The sequence below is a fragment of the Melospiza melodia genome, chromosome 1 (assembly GCF_035770615.1).
Source record: "Melospiza melodia melodia isolate bMelMel2 chromosome 1, bMelMel2.pri, whole genome shotgun sequence".
NCBI classification, from domain to species: domain Eukaryota; kingdom Metazoa; phylum Chordata; class Aves; order Passeriformes; family Passerellidae; genus Melospiza; species Melospiza melodia.
Window position 1 is genome coordinate 120,826,011 of NC_086194.1, and position 21,098 is coordinate 120,847,108.

At 42.6% G+C, this 21,098-nt stretch overlaps 2 protein-coding genes across 5 annotated transcripts in view; both read left to right on the plus strand.

Annotated features, from left to right (window-relative positions):
- The first annotated feature begins 7 nt into the window (after positions 1–7).
- CEP76 (centrosomal protein 76) lies at positions 8–13,764 on the plus strand. Its single transcript, XM_063165733.1, has 12 exons — positions 8–135; positions 1,447–1,602; positions 1,924–2,005; positions 2,368–2,592; positions 3,104–3,289; positions 5,000–5,097; positions 6,171–6,299; positions 9,000–9,191; positions 11,139–11,305; positions 12,174–12,312; positions 12,440–12,507; positions 13,720–13,764. Exons 1-11 carry the CDS (start codon positions 73–75, stop codon positions 12,440–12,442), a joined length of 1,440 nt encoding a protein of 479 aa, XP_063021803.1. The 5' UTR covers positions 8–72; the 3' UTR covers positions 12,443–12,507; positions 13,720–13,764.
- The window catches only part of SPIRE1 (spire type actin nucleation factor 1), a 130,697-nt gene continuing 122,124 nt past the window's right edge, over positions 12,526–21,098 (plus strand). The window contains exon 1 of one of the 4 annotated variants that reach the window (XM_063165691.1): positions 12,526–13,937. In XM_063165691.1, the coding sequence (XP_063021761.1) occupies positions 13,862–13,937 (76 nt within the window). In that variant the 5' untranslated portion in view covers positions 12,526–13,861. Of the gene's footprint in view, positions 13,938–17,747; positions 17,768–21,098 lie in introns of those variants that run through there. The other 3 variants (XM_063165700.1, XM_063165710.1, XM_063165719.1) reach the window with 3 other exon arrangements.

The window sequence follows — 21,098 nt, forward strand, 5'->3', positions numbered from 1 at the left end:
GCCAGGGGGCGGTGGCGGCGCTGCCCGCGCTCGCCGCGAGGCCGTTGGGACTCGTTCGCTGGCGGCTCCGCCATGTCGCTGCCGCCGGAGAAAGCCTCGGAGCTGAAGCAGATCATCCACCAGCAGCTGCTCAAGGTGGGACCGGCGCCGGAGAGACTTCCCCTGGGCCTCAGGGGGCTGTGCCACCCCCCGTGCCGGTGTCACCCGGCCGCGGGTGGCGGCAACGCCCGCTGAGGCGGTGGCGGGGCGCGCCTGTTCCGGCGCCCCGCTTTGTTTTCCCAACTTGGGTCGCTGCAGGTGGTTTCCAGGCGCCGCTTGGTCGCTTTCGTGCTGCTTTTTGAGCGAGGGTCTTGAAACTGGCCGGGAAATAAGTAAGGAGGCTGTAACTCCTGTATCGCTGGTCAGTGCAGTGGTGAATATTCCCGCCTGTCACACGGGAGAACGGGGTGCTTGGAGCCCGTCCGGAGGAGGCCAGCAAGATTATTAGAGGGAGGCAGCTTCGGGGAAAGGCTGAGAGAACTGGGAGGGTGCAGCCTGGAGAAGAGAAGGCTCAGTGGAGACTTCATAGCAGCCTTCCTGTACCTGGAGGGAGCCTGCCAGAAAGGAGACAGACTTTTTACCAGAGCATGCAGTGACAGGACAAGGGGAGATGGATTCAAATTGAGACAGCAGGTTTAGATCAGATATCAGGAAGAATTTTTCACTCTGATGGGTGCTGTGGGACAGAAATAGGTTGCCCAGAGAAGTTGTGGATGCCTCATTCCTGGAAGTGTTCAAGGCCAGGCTGGGTGGGTTTCTGAGTGACCGGATCCAGTGGAAGGTGTTCCTGCCCATGGCCGGAGCTTTGGAATGAGATGATCTGTAAGGTGTTTTCCAACAAGGCCGTTCTGAGGTTCTGTTTCAGGTCCTGGTGACTGTGTCCTTAACGTACTTCCAGTGTGAGAGTCTGCTCTATAGATCCATCTGCTTTCACGGCTCAGATGATGGGCAGACATTCTCAGACTTCCCTTTGAGCATGGGGAAAGCTTGCAAGGGAGATCTACAACTTTTCTGCCTAACCTATATAAAAGTGTATTTTTTCCCCTTAAAAAATAAGGAAGTATTATATTAAGCTTGAATTTTGAGGGAGACGAGAAATTGGATCAGCAACCATTTTGTAATTGATGGATTTGCAGACCTTTTTGTAAGAAGGGAAGTTCAAGATGAGTTGCTGTCAAAGAGCAGTGAAAACACCTAGGTTTTTATGCTTGTAATTTTTTTTTACTGGGAGAGCTGCTTTTGTAAAATGGTGGCTCATTTGATTAATTCTGCAAGGATCAATATTTTGGTGTAGTTATTTTTGTGTTCTTAGTAAAACCCCCTTAGCCTTATAGACTTAATTGGTAAGTTGTACCTGCTGCCATACAGAGGGCTGGTGTTTGTAACACAAAATGAATTTTCTTTCAGATGGATGTCCATGGGAGGATACGAGAAGTTCTTGCTGAGACTATACGGGAAGAGCTGGCACCTGAGCATCAGCAGCTGTCCACAGAAGATCTGATAAGAGCCCTGAGACAGCGGGGAATCATTGATGATGTTATGAAGGAACTTAAATTTGTAGCTGTAAGTAGCTTTTTAAGCGGGGAAGTATTTCTGCTTATTCCTCTTACTGAGGTGGTTTTGACAAAGTGAAACTGTGCTGCTTCTGGAGGTTTGTAAGGACCTTACTGATGTGAGGCATTATAGGAGCAGAGAAGATTAATGCATATGCTGAAATCGCTTTGGTGCTAATACTGCACTGAAAATACTTGTTCAGTCTTAGAAGGGAGCGTACCTAAGGAATGGCATTCAGATGAAATGCAGGATCCTTTAATTTTTAGAAGACTGTGGTGAAAGCACTGTTGCATCCTTTGAGTCCTTAAAAAGTCTTAATTGTAATTCCAGGATGTGAATGAAATGGAGAGGACTTCAGCTCCAAAACCATCAACACATTTTGTTGACAGAGAGCCACCAGTTTTGAAAAAAAGTATGTTTCTTGTTTATTTAAATGTTTGGATCATAGTTTTGAAACAAATTTGAAGTCTATGATTTTTGCACTCTGAATTAGTAATCCAGTATGAACTGGCATAAAGGTGGATGTTTCCTCTGCTTATTCACAGAGAATAAACTCATATAAGCAGCAGCAATCAGTGTTGCATTAAGTATGATTTATTGTTATTTCATTTACTTTACACTAAGATAACTTCCATATAATTTAAAATCACTTTCTCCTAAGCATGTTTCAAAGAAGTTTGTTTTTTTGCTAGTCTCCTGTTAGCTGATATTTAGCAAATTAAGCTTTCTAAGATCTGTTTGTAGTCTCTTCATTTTTATTGCTACGCTTTACAGCTAACATTGACCCAACACGGAGGTATCTTTACCTTCAGGTTTTGGGTGGAAAAGCCTTTCTGGAGCATCTTCAGGAACCAGAGCCTCTGCCTGGCCAGATCTGTTCTACCTTCACTCTGTGTTTACATTTTCGAAACCAGCGCTTCCGTTCCAAGCCTGTACCCTGTGCTTGTGAGCCAGATTTTCAGGATGGTTTTCTACTTGAAATACACAAGGATAGCCTAGGTAAGGAACATTGTGGGTTTAAAGCTGACGCTGTTGGGATTTTTTCTGACCTAAGAGTTATTGTGAAATATGTTTGATATTATTTAGTGGATTCTTTCCTGTTTTTTGTCATGTTTTCCTGAGGAAATTGATTACTGTATTAGGTTATGCCACTCGTAGATCTTTCTCTGCTCTTGCTCTTTTCCTTATTTTTCATTCTAAAATAACTTGAAATTGACCAGCTTTATAAATTCTTAAATGTTAATTCCATTTTAATTTTTTGTGTATCTGAACTAGTTGCATTGCAGTACTCAACTACAAAAATCATTTTATCTTCTCTGTACTCTCTCTGTAGCTCTGTCCTAAAATGAGTATGGTTTCGGAGATGGGACCATTGCTTACACTTCTGGACTCAGGATCTTTCTTTATACTTACTACAGACATTGCATTTTGTTGCATACTGTTTTAAAATCCTGAGGGGAACTTGGAATGATAATATTCTTGCTGTCTTCTTTTGGTTTAATAATGGCAGGTGACGGAAGCAAGATGGTGGATGCAACCACTATGTTATCTATATGTGACCCAGTGCATATGGTTCTGATCAAAACAGACACATTTGGTGAGACCACACTGGTAGCATCCTATTTCTTGGAGTGGAGGTCTGTCTTGGCTGCAGAGAGTGGCATAACAAATGTTGCTGTGGAACTCTTGGGTGTAGGTAAGGATGAAAAATGAGCATATTATGATGACTTAAAATATTGTCTACTGAGCTTGCTTGCAAACTTAAAGCAGTATTTTTGATCTAGTTCATTTTTTTCTACAATGTAGAGTATCCTTAGAAAATGCCTAGAAGACTTAATGGTCAGATTTTTCTGTTACCAAGCTGCTAAAATGAGTATTCCAGATCCCATGTAAAACTGGTCCTCGTGTCTTGGAATTCCCACTATTGATTATCTTCAAAATCTGGTTAAGTTATCAGAATCACACCAACCGAACAAAAATCCAGTAGTTCATCTCCAGGAATATATCTGATCAGTGCACTGGGGAGTAAAATCGAGTTTGTATGCCTTTCATAGCAAACCAACAATTGCTGGAGAAGGGATTTCTGCTCTGCTGCCATTTATCCAGTGGCTGGAAGTGTGTTTTCTGAATGGCTTGGTTTAGGTGCTCAGCAGTTAGTACACATGTCTGGTTTTGTGTGTCACTTGTCCCCAGTCCTCTTCCCAGGAGTTCCTACCCAAGTTTTTAGGATATGATTTAGTGAATAAAAACTAGATCTCTCATGACTTCCTAGGAGACTTTTTACAGGAGCAGGTAATGACAGGACAAGGGGGCATGGATTCAAACTGAATGAGAGTAAATTTAGATTAGATCTTAGGAAGGAATTCTTTCCTGTGAGGGTGGAAACAGGAACAGGTTGCCCAGGGAAGCTGTGGATACCACATCCTGAGAAGTGTTCAGGGCCACGTTGGATGGAACTCTAAACAACATGATTTTGTGGAAGGTGTCCCTGCCCGTGGCAGGGGGATTGGAAATAGGTGATCTCTCAGATCCCATCCAACCCAGGCCATTCTGATTTTAATTTTCTATAATGAATTGGAAATGCCTAACAAATAAGTTGGGTATAATTCTCGGCTTGGTTATGGAGCAAATAAAATTTAATTCTCAATAGCTTTTTTCCAAGTAATAAAGTATCAGCCCAATAAATCCAGTGCTTTTTCTCCTCTTCAAAATCCTATAATCGTACAAAATGCATCAAGAACATCAAAGGATGCTGCCATCTCAGAAAAAACAGATAAACTATTATGTGAGGTTTCCATTGCTTATATTGCTTATGGACTCATCTGTAATCTGTTTTGTAATACTTGTTGTTTATGTAATCTCAAATTTTGAGCATTTGGGGGGGTTGCTGTTCATTTGTTTGTTGTTTTGGGGAGTTTTTTCTAAGTTGATTAATCTCTTTCTATGACAGCCAGAGTCCTTCATAATGACCTGTGTCCTGGGGGAAGATGAACTTCACTTATTTCCACCTATTTAAATTTGAGCTACTTGTGTAATCAGTAGAAATAGGCACATTTACAGTGTGTGATTCTCTGACTTGATTTTAGATGCCTATTCTAGACATTTCTAGAATACCATTCTATAATTCATCTCACATGTCCCAGTACTAGCTACAAATAGGGCCTTGGATAATTGTTTTGGATGTAGACACCAGTGCTTTTTTTCATATATTATGCTTTTCTACAGCCTCATTTGAGTTTAAAATTTAAATAAAGATTCCCGTTTTGCCTATGTTGAAAGAGGTTTAGTTAATTTTGTGATTATATAAGGTTAACATACATATTTTAATGGTTTTCCCCTGCTTGGCTGAAATAATCTAAGCAAAATGAATGTGAGAGAACTGATGAAAATTAATTTTGTTTCAAAGGTACAGAATCAAAGGTTTCTGTTGGTGTTTTAAACATCAGACTGGAAATGTATCCACCACTTAATAAGACACTTTCTTCAGAAATAACTAGTACTCAAGTAAGTAATTTTGGGGAGGGCTAACTTATTCTTTTGTTGGTGGGGGGAAGCTCAGTTGTTGAGGACTGTGGGGTTTTTTTATGTTTAATCCTTCTTTTTTTCCTATTGAATTTAAATATAATTACCTTTTTTAAACTATTTTATCTATACTGAAGATTACTCAAAATATTACTGTCATAGGTTTTTCTAATTACTTGTATCAAAACCTCTGAAGAAAAAAGAAGGTTGCAATATATCTAATTTTCTTCAAGTAGTATATATGCTTTCTTGCTCTTTCCCATGTGAAACAGTAATTTGAAGTTAGCTGTTCTGCTTGGAAAGCCAGTAAATGGTGACCTGAAGGTGCATGCAGGTATTTTTCTGCACATTAAAAGCCAAGCAATCCTTCTGTGCAGAAATGCATTACTTAAAATGAACAGTATTTCAGTGAAGCCTAATATATGAACCTACAAACAAGAAATACAGCTTGAAGTTTTTCCTAATTGGATTTCCATTTAAAAAATACTATGGATTTGCATGATACACTTAAAATGTGAAGCTTTATTTTACATATGCCAGGATGTGGTGTTAATGTATTTACTGGGTATGATGCCTTGAGAGGCTAGACAGTGTTAAAGAATAAAGTAGGTATTTATTAAAAGGCCTTCAAAGGTTACAGCTTGGGCAGTGCAAGAGCCTGGCCATGGCTACACCCAAGATGGACACTGGGTCAGGAGTTTTCACACTTTTATAAGTTTTGGTCCATTTACATGTTTGGGTTAATTGTCCAGTTACAGTTTCAGGTTATGAAGCCCCATCCTCTCAGATTGCTCTCCTCAATTTGCTGGTTTTTGTACTTTTTGGGCCTGAAACTGCAACAGTGACCTTGGCTATTGGGCTGGCAAATGATTGTTTTGTCTAACTACCCTGTGAAGAGACCTTTCTAACACTTTATATGAAGTTCAGTGTTACACACTAATGCAGTACAGAATATGGAAAATATGAAAGCTGAAACTTGAAGCATCATTCATGGGCTTTTTTCTCCTGTTTGGAATTAGTATGTGTAGGATTGGTTTTGTTTTTCCTACCTACAGTTCACTTTGGAACGTCAGAAGACAGCAGAAAAAGAACGTTTATTTCTTGTGTATGCTAAGCAGTGGTGGAGAGAGTACCTACAGATCAGGCCTACCCACAATGCAAGGCTGGTAAAGATCTTTGCACAGGTTTGTACATTCTACAAATACATTCTACAATCCTTTCTTTAAATTATCTTTTGATTTCATTTTGAACTTCATGCATATGTGGAATCTATATAGATTTATGATGTGCTTATGTTTGGGTCAGGGCTAAATGTGGGGTATCTTGAAAAAAAATGAAATTTGTAAGGACTGAAGTTCTGTTTGTCTATTGAAGCTTAAGAGAACGATGCAGACAGGAGAATTGCTCTGACTACCTCTGATGTACCAAGTGAAAAAGCCTGCTTACTCTTGTCCTTGAATACTTACAAATGTCAGAGAGTTAGGTGATCTGTACAACCTATTTCAGATAAGTTTTGTACCAGATACAACAGTTACAAAAAATTGACTTCCTAGATGTATTAGAACAGATCCTCAAAACATTTGAACTCTCTGTCCTCTACAATGCAATCTCTCTGGTTTATGTCACACAACAACTACAGTCATAATTACTTGAGTCTAATAAGTTACTGTATCAGTTACTCCTCAGTAACTGTTCCTCAGTAGAAGGAATGTTCTAATCCTTGCATTTTTCACGCTGTGAATTTACCCTGCATTGTAGCAATTTTCGTACCACAGTAACTTCTTATCTTAGAGCAGTGTCCTGAAGCTATCTGTGCCTCCTCTTGGGTGAGGCAGCAGCGTCCCTTCTGGCTGTTCCCTGAGCGCACAGGAGTGATGAGAACTTCCAAATCCCAGCTAGCAGCTGAGCCTCCATCCTGGCACTCTCTCACTCCTCATCAGTGGGATGGGGGCAAGAATAAAAACTGCAAAAGCAAGGAAAACTTCATGGGTTGGAAGAAAGGTGGTTTAGTAATAGAAAGCAAGGAAGGAAGGAAGGAAGGGAGGGAGAGGAAAGAGTGATGCAAAGACAGTCACTCCTCTCTCCCAGAGCATACAAATGCCCCCATAGTTTCCAAGCAGGGGCAAGTTTAGAAAAAGTCTTTTCCCCACCCTCACTGTTTTTATTGCCTAGCACGCCACTGTATGGCATACAATATCTCTTTGGTCAGATCAGGTCAGCTGTCGTGGCTGTGTCCCCCTACACCTGTGTGGTGGCAGAATGAGAAGCAGAGGTGGCTGTGATCCTGTGCAAGCCCTGCTCAGCAGCAGCAGCAGCTAAAACCCTCGTGTGTTCACAGCACTGTTTGGGTCACAGATCTAAAACACAGCACTGTGAGGGCTGCTGTGAAGAAAACAAACTCCCTTCCAAATAGCCCCAATACAAAGGCTTAAGGGTTTCAGGGCAGGGTAGAAAGAGAAACAAGTCTATAATTAAATAGGATAGGAACTAGGCCCCGGCTGGTTTAGTACCTACATAGAGCTTATCTTGAGTTTCCCATTGGCCATAGCAAATCTTAGTAAAACTTTCTGGGAACAGAAACGAGTTAATTAGATTAGTTTGATAATGTAGTTACCATCAAGTTTCAGATGAGTAATGCAGAAACAGGCACTATATATAAAAGACAAAATTTAAAAATAAATTCTGCCTGTGGGGTTTTTTTAATTGCTTTTGAGCTGTGAAATAGTCTTCAACAGGATTCAAATAAATGCTGCTTTTTTTTCCACCAGCTTGCTGGAAAAGCATGACAAAACTTAACGGGGACAATATGTGGCTACAGTAAAAGTATGAGATCATAATCTCCTGAAGCTGCAGAGATTCAAAAGGCTTTGATCCCTTTTAAAATATAAATGAGCATAAAAGTACCAATTTAGCCCAGTGAGGACCAGAAGACCTCTGTGCTTCTTGAAATAGTTTTAATAGATGATAATCATAGTATTTGCCTGCAGCATGTAATAAAACAGATTTTTTAAAGTCATCTTATTTTTTAATTTTTACAAGAACTTAGAAATTCTTAGTATTATTGCTTAGTTCAGATCTAGCTAACAGATCTAGTTGCTTAGTAGATCTAGTTAGTTCGTTTTGAGTAATTTTTATTGCTTGCTGTTACAAAAAGAAGTATTCAAATTTGGAAGCAAATAGACACCTTTTAAACTCTAGAATCAGTTGCTGAATGTTTTAATGTTTTTGGGGGGAAATTTTTTTTGGAGTCGTTGTGGAATTTGGTGTGTGAGATTTGTTCTGGCTTGTTTTTATACTTGATCATAATGTGGAACTGTGGGTAGTAGGTAGAGCATAAAAAGTTCCTCACCATTTGAGAAAATTAACAGCCTGTGCTGTTCCTGGTGTTCAGACATTTAGTCCAGAGTGCCCTGTGAGTGACAGAGCCCCACTGAAATCTGTGATGTCTCTAAATGAATGGTCTTAATGGTCTCGTGTCCTAATTCTGGGGGTATTTTCGTATCTTACTGTTTCTGAGTGATACTTATTCCGGGGAGGATACATCCCAGAGGAAAAAAGTCTAAGGTCAGATCAACATTTTGTTACACTTGTGCGGCTGGCGAATAACCAACCCCGTTTGCCATGTTCAGGATGAGAACGGGGTGAACTGGCCGGTGTGTTTGTACGTGAGAGTGAGTGGACAGAGCCAGATTGAAATCTGTGATGTCTCTAAATGAATGGTCTTAATAGTCTTGTGTCCTAATTCTGGGGATATTTTCTTGTCTTACGGTTCCTGAGTGATACTTATTCCAGGGAGGATACATCCCAGAGGGAAAAAATCTCAGATTAACGTTTTGCTACACTTGTGCGGCTGGCGAATAACCAACCCCGTTTGCCGTGTTCAGGACGAGAACGGGGTGAACCGGCCGGTGTGCTCGTTCGTGCGGCCCCTGCGGGCCGGGCGGCTGCTGGACACGCCGCGGCAGGCAGCGCGCTTCGTCAGCGTCCTGGGCCACGAGAGAGCGCCCGTCATCGGCGGCGGCGGCGGCAAGCAGGAGCAGTGGTGCACGCTGCTCGCCTTCCTGGGCAGGAACAAGGTGCGTGACGCTGCCCCGTGTGCCGCTGCGGGGCTGGTGCCCTGCTCGAACCCAAGGCGGGAATTTAAAACAGGCTGCCAGTCAGATTTGGATGGTTCTGTTGCAGTCGCGCTTGAGGTGTTTTTAAAGACAAACAGGTGGTAAATAGTAGACAAGAAGGGTTTGGAGCAGACTTCCTTTACTACTGTACTTGTGGTGCATTTGTCAATGCACATCTTTGACACTGAAATTGCTTCTCTTCTGTCGCATTTCTAAGAACACTTATTGTCATCCAATGAATCCCTGCTACTGTGCAGGACACTAGTTAAAATTATGGACTAATCCAGGAAGAGTAGAAAAAATCTCTTTAGTCTCTTGTCTCTTTTTCTGATTTGATGGGAGGGCTTTTTGTTGGTCTTTGTTTTGTTTTGGTTTTGTTTTGGGTTTGTTTTTTTTTCCCAATAGATGGGCTGAAATATGCTGACAGTTTTTATGTTCCATTTTTGCGAGACAGGAATCTTCACTAGAAGTTTCGGCCTATTTCCTGGAGATCTGACATTCATATCATAATCAAAAAGCAAATCAAATTGTAACTGGTTCTGGTTTTATAGTTCTTCTGTTTTATGAGCAGAAGTACCAGTGATCACTACTGATACCTCTTTGGAGTGGTCAGTGCTTTTCATTGCCATGGAGATACTTCTGCCTTCAAAAATTATGTCACTGGTGTGTTTGCATTTAAAAGATGTGTTCAGGGCAGCTGGAGCTGTGTCCCAGGTTTTAGACCTGCCTCCAAGACCACGAAGAACAGGCATTGGCTGTTGCTCTGAGTATCAGATGATGCATAGGTGCTCATAAAGGCAGCTCTGGCTGCCCAGTGGCTTTCAGATGGAGATGGCAGTAGGGACTTGGAGGACCACTGTGTTTGGAGGCACAGAGAACGGTGTTCCTTCAAGGCAGAAATGGAAAGCTGTATGGAGAATAACTGAATTTAGCCCCTGAGGTACCAGACACCATTATTTTTCTCGTGGAAAGTGGTATAGTATTATTAAAATAACAGAGGTTCACTACAAACTTATTTAAACCTACCTTTCTGCATATTTCCCTTTTATACTGTGGTAGGACAAGATTGTGTTGCTTTGATACATCCAAGAACTCTGAATTTTACGTTTTCAACATTCTGAATAGTTATTTGACTAAAAAGCCTTACTGTTCTGCTTCTGAATGCTGTACTTTGTGTTATGAAGCCTTCATTGTTTGAACAATTTTTGTTGTTACTTTGCAGCTAACAATTGTAAAGACCTGCAGAGACAAAAGATATTAGACATTGCATTTGGAAATTGTTTTCTGTGAATTATCAGTGGTAGTAATGTGTTCATGAGATAAATGTTTTCCTGACTGAAGGAAAAAAACAGCTGCACATGATTCCCAGCTGTTTTACAGTTAGTTCTGTGGGGAACCTTGTTTTATCTTTATCTAGTTTCTGAAGATTGACAGCGCATTCAAGAAGGTGAAATACCAGTAGAATTACATTTTATGAAGTGAAAAAAAATCATAACTGTGAGAAAATACTGTGTAATTTCTAGTCTTGCCTCAGGTGTTTGCCTTATATATATTTTTACATTTAATTAGAACATTGTTTTTGTTGTCATGGTCAATAGATTCTGGTTTTGGGTTTCTTGAAGGTATCTCTATAATCATAAGAAATGTTTCCCAGTGTTAATCATACACTATACTTGAACAAACAGTATCAACAGTCTATCATCAGAACATGCATTTTAAACTCATTTATTCTGTTACAGAAAACTAAAGCTTGTCTAGTTTAAATGGTAAAATCCTGACTTTTCAGACATGCTTTAGATAAATAGGAGAGTAACATAACTTGTTAAATGGTGCTTTGAGAAATACCACTATTTTCTTTCTTTAAGGTTTTATTATTTATAATAATATTTATTAATATTTACTGTCTAGGGTGACTGTGAAGACCATGCTAATCTTCTGTGCAGTCTTCTTCTTGGGTTTGGATTGGAAGCCTTTGTGTGTGTTGGCACAAAAGCAAAAGGAGTCCCCCATACTTGGGTAATGACTTGTGGATCTGATGGAACAATTACTTTTTGGGAGAGCTTAACAGGACATAGGTGAGTAAAAAGAATATAAGAAAACAGAACAGTGTATTTTGAGGTTTGTATAGGATATTTCTGCTCTTGTGGTTTTCTTTTTTATCTCCTTATCCTGTCATATAATCCAGGCGATGTTTAAATTTTTTTTCCATCTAGTGCTTTTGCTTGGAAAATAACTGATTCAGTGTGAGGGGAAGTATTTCATCAGTTTGTAATATATTAGTGTCTGTAATAGTGTATGGTAACTGTTTTGTGTCTTATGGCAGCTGATTGCTATCTATGTTACTGCTGCCATCATTTGTAAAGGAGATGAAATCTGACATGATTGTTTAGGAACCCATATTTTTTTGCTTGATTTCATCAGTGAAATCAGTGTTGCATTACTTTTTTTCCCCCTGAAGAAATCTCTCTGAGTTCTCTGAGATTTTCTCTTGGCTTGAGTCATTAGAGAAGGGCACATGTAGCTGTTAGGTGTACTAAAGCTTCTGGAACATGTTGTTTCCAGTGTTCAAAACAAGCAGTTCTCTTTTGCCACTGTTTGTGATCCTGTGATTAGCATTTGCAGGTATATTTCTCTAAATGTGATGAATAGCAGGGAAACTGTATGAGCATGTTCTTATAATTGCAAAATTTAACTGCTTGATTAAACAGCTTATTTTTCTAGATTTAAAGACTAAAAATTATGTATTATTTGGTTGTATATTATGCCTCCAAAGCGTATACAATTACATTTCTGTAAACAAATTAATGCCATTTTGGGGGAAAAGTTAATGACAAACTTGGCTTGTATTTTTAAAGGAAAAATGTCTGTATCTGTCCCATCTAAATATTTTTACCTTGCCTTGAAAGAAGTTGTATTAATGCAAAATTGAATCTTTTTGAGTAGGTACATCCACAGACCTATCAACCCTGATGACCCTCCCCTGGCTGAGCAGCCCAAGCCACTGTATCCGTACCGCACAATCGGTTGTATCTTCAACCATGAGAAGTTCTTTGGAAATTGTCAACCCTCTGATGCTGTGGAGGTGTGTGTGTTTGACCTGCATGATGAATCCAAATGGAAACCCATGAGTGGAGAAGCAATAAAATCTGTATGTGCTCCTGGAGCAACGTCTTCAGTTCCCCCTTTTCCTCCTCTGTGTGCTTCTACAGTAGATGCTGCTGTAACAAGCAACGAGATGGAAGTGCAGCTGAGGATCCTGGTCTCTGAACACAGAAAGGTGAGACAGATTGGCAGGGATCTGTCATGGTAACAGAGGTTCTTGTGTTAATTGTATGCTTGTTTTGGTTAGCCATTTGTTAGTTCACATACTCGTATCTTTGCAATGTGTTTTCCATCAGCTTTTGCAGAAATGTGATACAGGAAAAGTGAAACAACTGAAAAAAAATGCTTGGGAAGACTGTAATGAGCTGTTTTAGACTATTATTTGCAGTGGTGATCCACAGCCTCGTGTGTGGGCTTTTCTCCCCACTCTGCCTTTGCCCCTCATTCTGGGTCGGTGATCTTCAGCTTACTGGCACCTGCAGACCCCCCTTGAGGAATCTCTAAAAGCACCAGGAAGATGAAATCTGGTTGTTAGTGGGCTTTGCCAATCCAGCACAAATGTTTCTGGTTCCTAGATAAAGGCAGCCTTTCAGCTTTCATGATCTTACTCTGACTGCTTTAAAAGATCTGAGATATTTTTAGAAGTTAGTTTTGTCCTTTACCAAGATTTTTACAAGGCATAATGTACCAGAAATTATACTTCCTGTGCTGGCAAAGATATTTTAAGTCCCTGTTAGCTTATGTCTGTTTTTAATGAGGTTTTTTGATTGTTTCTGTTTTATCTCCCCACACAACGCTCAGCCTTTAGGATGGCAAAGTAGTTCTCAGAGTATGAGTCTGATGCAGTGTTGAATACATACATATATAAGATTTTTCTACTTTGAGTTTGGGATGCTGGGAGGAAGGTGCATGTACGTGGTGGGAGGATAGATGGTAGAAAGGAGGTACCTTTGTGTTTTGGGGAGCTGTTGTGCATCATTTTTTCAGAAAGGGTTTTCCATGAGACATTTGAAAAAAAAAATGTGAATTTTAGTTGATCTTTTCCATATTTTTGCTGTGTATTTGTGCATATCTTACATTTCATGCAGAGATACTGTAGCTGAAACATCTGGTTTCCACTCTGCTGGCCTTATGTTTTAGTCTAATAGTTTAGCTTCATTCCTTGATAAATGTTTGACATTTGTGGTGTCACTTGCTTTTGATGGTGATGTTTGCTTCTCCCAGTTGGTGTGTGAGTCAATAAACAAATCTCACTGCTTCTTTCACTGCCAATATAAGATTCTTTGATTTATATAGGCGAGTTTACTATACTATACTATAGGCGAGTTTAGGCATATCCTGATGTACCTTCTGCACAGCTCTCATGGTTCTGTGACTTGCCTCCCAGGATCTTGGCTTTTCAACTGTTTGGGATGACCAGCTGTCCTATCTGTTGTCACAAGCATTAGCAGCCTATGAGCTGGAGCGCACAACAGGTGTTTCTGCAGGGAATGAGGAGTTTCAGGATGCCGTAAGGAGAGCGGTACCCGATGGTCACACCTTCAAAGGGTTTCCCATCCATTTTGTGCACAGGAATGCCAGGAGAGTATTTGCCACATGTCTTAGGTAAGTCTTAAGTGTAAAGATATAGGTATATGTTAAAATGAAATAGTTTATTTTTTCAATAATGAATTTTAAAGAAAGTGAATTTCCTTAGGTAAGAGCTAGAGGAAGAGCGGTGTGGTGTGTGTAATGGATCACGAGGTACAGAGCTTTTAGGTTACATTGGTGATTCAGTGGTGATAGACTTCTTGTGTATTAAATTGAAGAATGAGGAGTTAATTTCATTTCTCTGTACCTGTTAAAATGATCAGTGGTGGTGTAATTTTCCTCCAAGGCAACAGCCCTTGCACTATAGAATGATATTATTTGTAATGACAAACTCATGATATTAATTTTTACTTAAATGCTAGTCACACTTTAAAAAAATTGCACTGTGTAATTAAAAGCTTTAACAATATCTTAGGATTGTCGGTTACTCCTGTGTTTCTTTTTGTCATATAGGTCTCCTTTTTGTGAAGAAATAATCTGTTGTAGGGGGGACCAAGTGCGACTTGCAGTTCGTGTGCGAGTGTTTGCATACCCTGAATCTGCGTGTGCTGTTTGGATCATGTTTGCTTGTAAATACCGCTCTGTCCTTTGAAAAAATCCCAAATTGTTCATACCTTTTTAGTGCTGCAAAATAATGTATGTGGGTGTAAAATGATTCCATTAAAAACAAATATAGTATTTTATATAAATGCCACTGATTTTGAGCACCACAGTGTGTGTATTGAAGGGGATTGTGTACACAGTAATGATTGTATTTATAAAGAGAATTTATTCTTTGTAATAAAAGTTACTTTTTATATTTATAGAAGTGTGAGTCAAGTTACTAAAATGTGTCCAAAAAACATTGGCTTGTTTTTCGCAGTTCTGTATTGGTTTAAGAGTTTGTTTAGGGCTGCTTTACCTCTGCAGGGTAACAGACTCTTTTCTACCTCACCTTTCCTTGTAGCGTACAGTGTGTACTTTGTGAGTGAGTGAGACCCAGAAATACTGGTGTTTAGGCATGTGTCCTTCAGACAACAAAATTTGTTTCTCTCTCTTATGGATCTAACAGTAACTTCTACATTCAGCTTCTGGGAACAGTTCAGTCAGATAAAGGTAAACTTGTTAATGTGTGAATTTAATAATATATGGATTTATTTTGAAAATACATGTTAAGACTTGAATACCTGAAGATGTGAATAGCTATGATAGGTTAGACAGAGTAGTTAAACTTTGTGTCTTTTGCCTCTTGTTACCTTAAGAAGTTTCCGAGGTAGAAGTTGTAGCCAGGCTGTTTTGCTTGACACCCATTCACGATTTTTGTCTAATTCGGATGCTCAGATCTATACTTAATTAGCCATCTGTGATTTTGTCTGTCTTAAACCTGTGGATGATGATTTTGCTGAGTATCTTTTGGTCTTTATGCCTAGCAAAATGACAAACTGTTGGGCTTACTGAACTTTTCCATACCAAACTTCTCAGGTTTTTCCCCATGTGGACTCCAGGCATCTCTTCTTGCAGCTGGAAAATCTGAAACTGTTTGGTTCCTTCTGTAGAAGCCATTCTGTGTCAGTGATAGCTCATGACCACCTCCTTTGGTTGTCCTTGTAAGAAAGAGGTGACTCTGCCAAATAAACTACCTTAGAGAATCTTGCAACACATACAGCAGGAGTGAATGTTTGGCATTTAATCAGCAGCGTGGCAGTGTGATACCATTTGTATCTTTTTTCTTCAAGAGGTGTTAAATACTTCCTATGGCAGCACTGAGCTCTTTTAAATTTAGGACTGTAATAGTACATTATATACTTACTGGCCCTGCTGCTAATTTTACAAGTCTGATTTTGTGTTTGTTTTGTTTTTTTTTTTTTAATACCTGAAAGATAAAAATGCATTCATTTGCCTGTTCTACAGCATATAGGATACTGCTAAAAGCTTCAAAAGTACAATTTCTCCCCCAGTTTCCTTGTTTCTAAATGTAGCCTGAAAGGCTGGATCATATTGCATGGTGAATATCACCAAATTTAACAGCATTGTTTAAGTAGCAGTTGTATCTTTTATGCACCACTGTATGTTACAAAAGAGGAAAAAAAGCAGCTGCATTGAGTACAGCTGGAAGTGAAATGGGAGAGAGGAGCTGGAATGGGAAGAGAGGAGCTGGAAGTGGAATGGGAGGAGAGGAGCTGGAATGGGAAGAGAGGAGTTGCAATGGGAAGGCGCTGGAAGTAGAATGGGAAGAGAGGAGCTGGAAGTGGAATGGGAGGAGAGGAGCTGCAATGGGAAGAGAGGCGCTGGATGTGGAATGGGAGCAGAGGAGTTGGAAGTGGAATGGGAGGAGAGGAGCTGGAAGTGGAATGGGAAGAGAGGCTCTGGAAGTGGAATGGGAGGAGAGACGCCGGCTGCTTGCAGCGGGCGGCGGGGCCCTGCCCAGATGCAGTACCGCTCCTGTGCGGCAGGGGGCACCCCCGGCGCTGTCCCTCACACCCTCCCGGCTCCCAGAGGAGCAGGCGCGAACGGGGGAATTTGAGTTTCCTTTCACATCCGAGAGGTACAACACTAGAGAGAGAAACAGAGAGTGTTCGGTGTGAGCTGCAGCTTGTTTAGTCTGATGTTTTTCTGCGTGAAAGTGCTCGTTTGCTTGAGGTGAAGCTGGCATGAAGGACCATGCCCTTCTGGTGCCCAGGTGTGTTGAGAGGCAGGGACGTCAGTTCCCAGTTGCTTGGAAGACGATTCCCTTGTTGTTCCCTTTCCAGACTGAGCTGCTTTAACTCTGCTAGCCTCTCTGTGTACCCTGGACCTGCCAGCCTTGCTGCTGCCGAGGATGGAGCTTTCCCGGAGGCAGCGTTTGCTTTGGGAGTGCAGACCCTGTAATTCAAAGGCACGCGCCTTCCCGCTATGAAAGCGGGGCCCTGCTAATATGTTTCGCTGTATCCGTGATGGCGCGGGTTGGCGTCAAGTGCTCAACACTTGGGGGTGCAGGGAGTGTCATCCCGCGTCCCGCCGGGCGTTGTTTGTTTCTGGAGGTGGTGGTTCCCGGCGCAGAAACAGCGGCCCGGGGGCTGTGGAGGAGCGCCGCACGTCTGTCGGTGTCTCCGGCGGAGCTGGAAGCGGAGGGCTCGGCGGCGCTGCGGGCTCGGTTGCCGTGGCAGCCCCGAGTGAATGCTGCCCGCGCCCGCCATGGCGGCCGTGCCGGCAGGGGGCGCTGCGACGGCGGGCGGCGCCGCGCGGCGGGGGCGGGCGAGGACGAGGACGCCATTGCGTTGCTATGAGCTGTCGCTCCCCCTGCGGCGGCGGCGGCAGCGGGCGGACCGGGCGCCGATCCTGTGCCTGCCTTCCTCCTGACTCCTGCCTGTTTCCTGGCTCCTGCTGCCTGCCGCGCGGGCCAGGCTGTCCGTCCGGCGGCCTGGTGGCACTAGCGGGGCGGAGAGGATGAGCACGGCGGGACCGGGCGGCAGCAGCAGCAGCACAAGCGGCGGCAGCAGCATCAGCGCAAGCAGCAGCATCAGCAGCCGCTGCCGCGGCGGCGGAGCCGCTCACTGAGCCAGGAGCACCGCGGCGGACGCAGGGCATGGAGCCCCAGCCCGGCGCCTCCCGCCCGGCCGCCGAGGAGGAGGAGGACGGCGGCGGCGGGTCCGGCGGGCAGCCGGAGGCGCTGTCGCTGGAGGAGATCCTCCGGCTCTACAACCAGCCCATCAACGAGGAGCAGGCGTGGGCCGTGTGTTACCAGTGCTGCGCCTCGCTGCGCGCCCGCGCCCGCCGCGGAGAGACCCCCGCCGCCAGGCTCGGGGCGGCGGCCGCGCAGCTCCGCGTCTGGCGGGACGGCGCCGTCACCCTGGAGCAGGACGAGCCCGATCGGCCGCCCGCCGCAGGTAAGGCCGGGGGGCCACGGGCGGCAGCGGCCGGGGGTCGGGCGCCCGTCCCCGTCAGCCTTTGTCCGGGACGTGACGGTCCTTCCCGCCCGAGGGTCGCGGTGGGCGGGCGGTCGGCTCCTCGGTCCTGCCGGGGGCTGTGGGGGGGTCTGCGTGCGTGTGTCTGTCTGTGTGTCTGTCTGTGTGTGTGTGTGTGTCCCTGCGGCATCTCGGTGTCGTGCGTGGAAAGGTAGAACCCCTCTCCTGGGATGCGATCGCCTGCGTGCGGGCACGGGCAGGCGAATGCGGGTCCAGTGTTTTATAATTGCGTCGTCTCTCCCGGTGCGTAATGAATCCCGTGTCATCCGCACACCGGGAGGGAGCGCCGCTCCTGCGGGCTCCCCGCTCCTTGGGCTCCTCCGGCCGGGCCGCGCATCCCGCGGGGGCTCCCGGAGCAGTTGGGCATCAAAAGGCACCCATTAGAAATATATCCATTTAGATGTGTGCTGACACTAAGTAAGTGAGAAAGCCGTGTACAGGGGCTTAGCACCTACCATCTGTTTCGTTAAAATGCCCAGGAAAGCGTATTTTGCATTGGAAAGGAAAATGAGGGCGCATGTCTATTTCTCAGCCTTTCAACGCTTCTGATTTTAAATGTGGAAAGCTGTATTTTTTTGTTGCAAGTAAAGCTCGATTTCTGAAAAGAAATCAAAGATAGGCAGCAGAAGGATGTGGCCAATACATGATGGTATTCCCCAGTATCAGCCTTGTCCACATTGAACGTCACAGAATTTTCCGACAAGACAGAGGTTTCAGCATTTTAAAGTTGTGTGAATCAGAAGGCAGTGGTAAATTCACAAAATGGGATTAATGGAGCCCTCAGCATTTAGAGCACGAATATTATGCCTGGTGTTACAATTTAATGAAGCCTTTTGATACAGTGCCTGTCTGAAAAGTCTTTTGGCAGAGACTTGCAGTAATCCAGTTTGGAGCTAGTGGTACATGCAAATATCAAAATATATTTAGTGGAAGAAAGGACATCATTTAGTTCTGCAATTGTAATGAGTCTAATAATGATTTCCATTTAAATGTGATCTGGTGTGCTTTTAAAATTGTTTTAAAAACCAGGTCTTTGTAATGTTAATTAAATGCCAGACCAGCACCCAGAAATTCCAGGAAAATGCTCTCCTGACCAAGGCATCTGCATGTCACAAGCGCATTGAAGAGTTTTGTGTTGCATGTCGTGTGCTGCTTTTGCTTACAGTCTTTTGAGATGACATCAAGACTTTTTCTTTTCTCTTTCCTATTGCAGGAAATACATTAGTTTACTATGCATTTCTTTCTTTTGTGGCTTTTTTCTTGCTGTTGGTGGACTTACCCTATTTCCTCTTGCACAATATCATTACTGGCTGTAGGAGAGTGTTGAATATACTTGGATATAAAGTTCAGGCCCCTCACTTATATCCAGCATGTTTATTTTATGCTAAAGCTTTATTGTGAAAATGTTTTAGTCAACATGTGCTAACCTGTGTATGTTGACACCACATATAAATTTTTGTATGGGTAAGATTTTTTTTTTTAAATATTCCTGCCCTGTCCATTTTTCTTTTTTTTTCACCTTATTAGTGTATGTATTATTTTGTATAACACCACATGTGTGTGCTTATATCTTGAGAATCTTAAAAGAGTGTGTATATGTACCTAAACAAAGATAAGCAGTCTGTGAAGACCTCCCAGGAAAGCAGGAGGCGGAAGCTCTCCCAGGGAGAGTACCCCCCTCCAGTGCCTGTAATAGAAAAGGGGAGGTAGGGATTTTGCTGCCAGCTGTCCATTCCTAAAGCATCCTTGGTGAACTCGCTTTTCCATCAGCTGCAGGCTGGTAGGTGCCTGGATTTGAAATGAGGCAGGATTCCTCCTGGCATACTCTCCCTGCCCCTGGCTTTCCTCATCTTCCTAACTTTGAACAGACTTTGGAAATAGAGGCTGCTCAGCCTCCAAGCTTTCACAAGGGATTTTGTATGTTCTTTGATTTGTGAAACCTGGAGCAGGTGTTCACTTGAAATTGTTACATATATGATACATCGCATGTTGGGAGTTCACTATACTGAGTATTGAGGAGCTGACAGAAGGCTTGCTTGTCGTTGGTATCTTTTGATCTCTTCCTATTATTTTCCTTATTGCTCACTGCATTCTTTTTGGATGATGATTAATGTGCTTCCTCAGCCAGTTACAGCTTGAGCCTCTGAAATAGGTGTTTGTTTGTAGGCTCCTGTGTTCTCTTTGCACTGGTGAAAGCTTAGGAAGAACCAGTGCTCTGGCTCTGTGACCTGGGGAGCAGCACAACATAACAGGCCCTGAAGCTGTATGGTCACAGTAATTTTACTTTCAAGATACAAATTAAAGTTCTCTTAGAAAGAAGTACTGATTATGCAGAAACTGATGGTATTTTTCCAAAGCAGTTTCTTGTGAAACAGTTTACCAGTTCATGCGCGATACTTGAAATTCCAAGTAACAATACATAGAAATTGAAGAAAAATGTCCTTGAGATAGGAAAGAGATGAGTTTCGCTGATAGTGGGGCAGAAAAATGCCCTTGGAGTTGAATCACATCCTTAAATAAAACCAGACGGATTTTCAGATCTTTCCAGTTTTATCTATTAATATTTCATTATCTTAAAAAAATACAAGGTTTTGGTTAAAAAGAAGTAAAAATATGAAAATGCTGCCCAGTTGTTCCTTTTCATGTCACCATTGATATCACCTGAATCCCTGACAAGAGGAGGATCAGGAAGGATTCCTGCCTTTGTATTTCAGACAATTTAGATTTAAATGCCTGTGTCAGGAGGTTTGTCAGAGCAATAGGGGTTCTGCGGGTTAATGCTCTCAGTTGTAAAGCTGTTTTGTTCCAGCAATACATAAAAAGTGTATAGGTGTAGGTTGGTGCATAGGTTTGGATAATTCACAGGAACAAATATTGGCTGTTAGTTTCCATTTTGGTAAACAACAGAATCCAGTGTGGGCAAATAAAGGAATCCCTGAAGAATGGTGTCTTTGGGTAGTGAACATTCGGGCTTTGTCCAGGACTGTGGCAGACGAACGATGTGATCAGTCACGCCTGTCAGTGGCAAAGGCAGTCGTGTCACAGAGTTTGCTCTAGAGATGCACATCAAGCCGTGTTTTTACAGAGCAATATGAACCTTTTTACTTTTCCAGAACCAAAGTAAGTAAGAAAGAAAGATTTTGCATGAATATGCAAAATAAACATAAAGCTCACTGTGGTTGTCTTAGTGACATCTAAATGCCACAGAAGCGTGGGTTGCTTCAAAATACCCATGGTGGAATTGGAGATACAG

Coding starts and splice junctions, on each gene's coding strand:
- CEP76 (XM_063165733.1), top strand. CDS start 73: ATGTCGCTGCCGCCGGAGAAAGCCTCGGAGCTGAAGCAGATCATCCAC. Junction 136..1,446: donor TCCACCAGCAGCTGCTCAAG/GTGGGACCGGCG, acceptor ATTTTCTTTCAG/ATGGATGTCCATGGGAGGAT. Junction 2,593..3,103: donor AATACACAAGGATAGCCTAG/GTAAGGAACATT, acceptor TAATAATGGCAG/GTGACGGAAGCAAGATGGTG.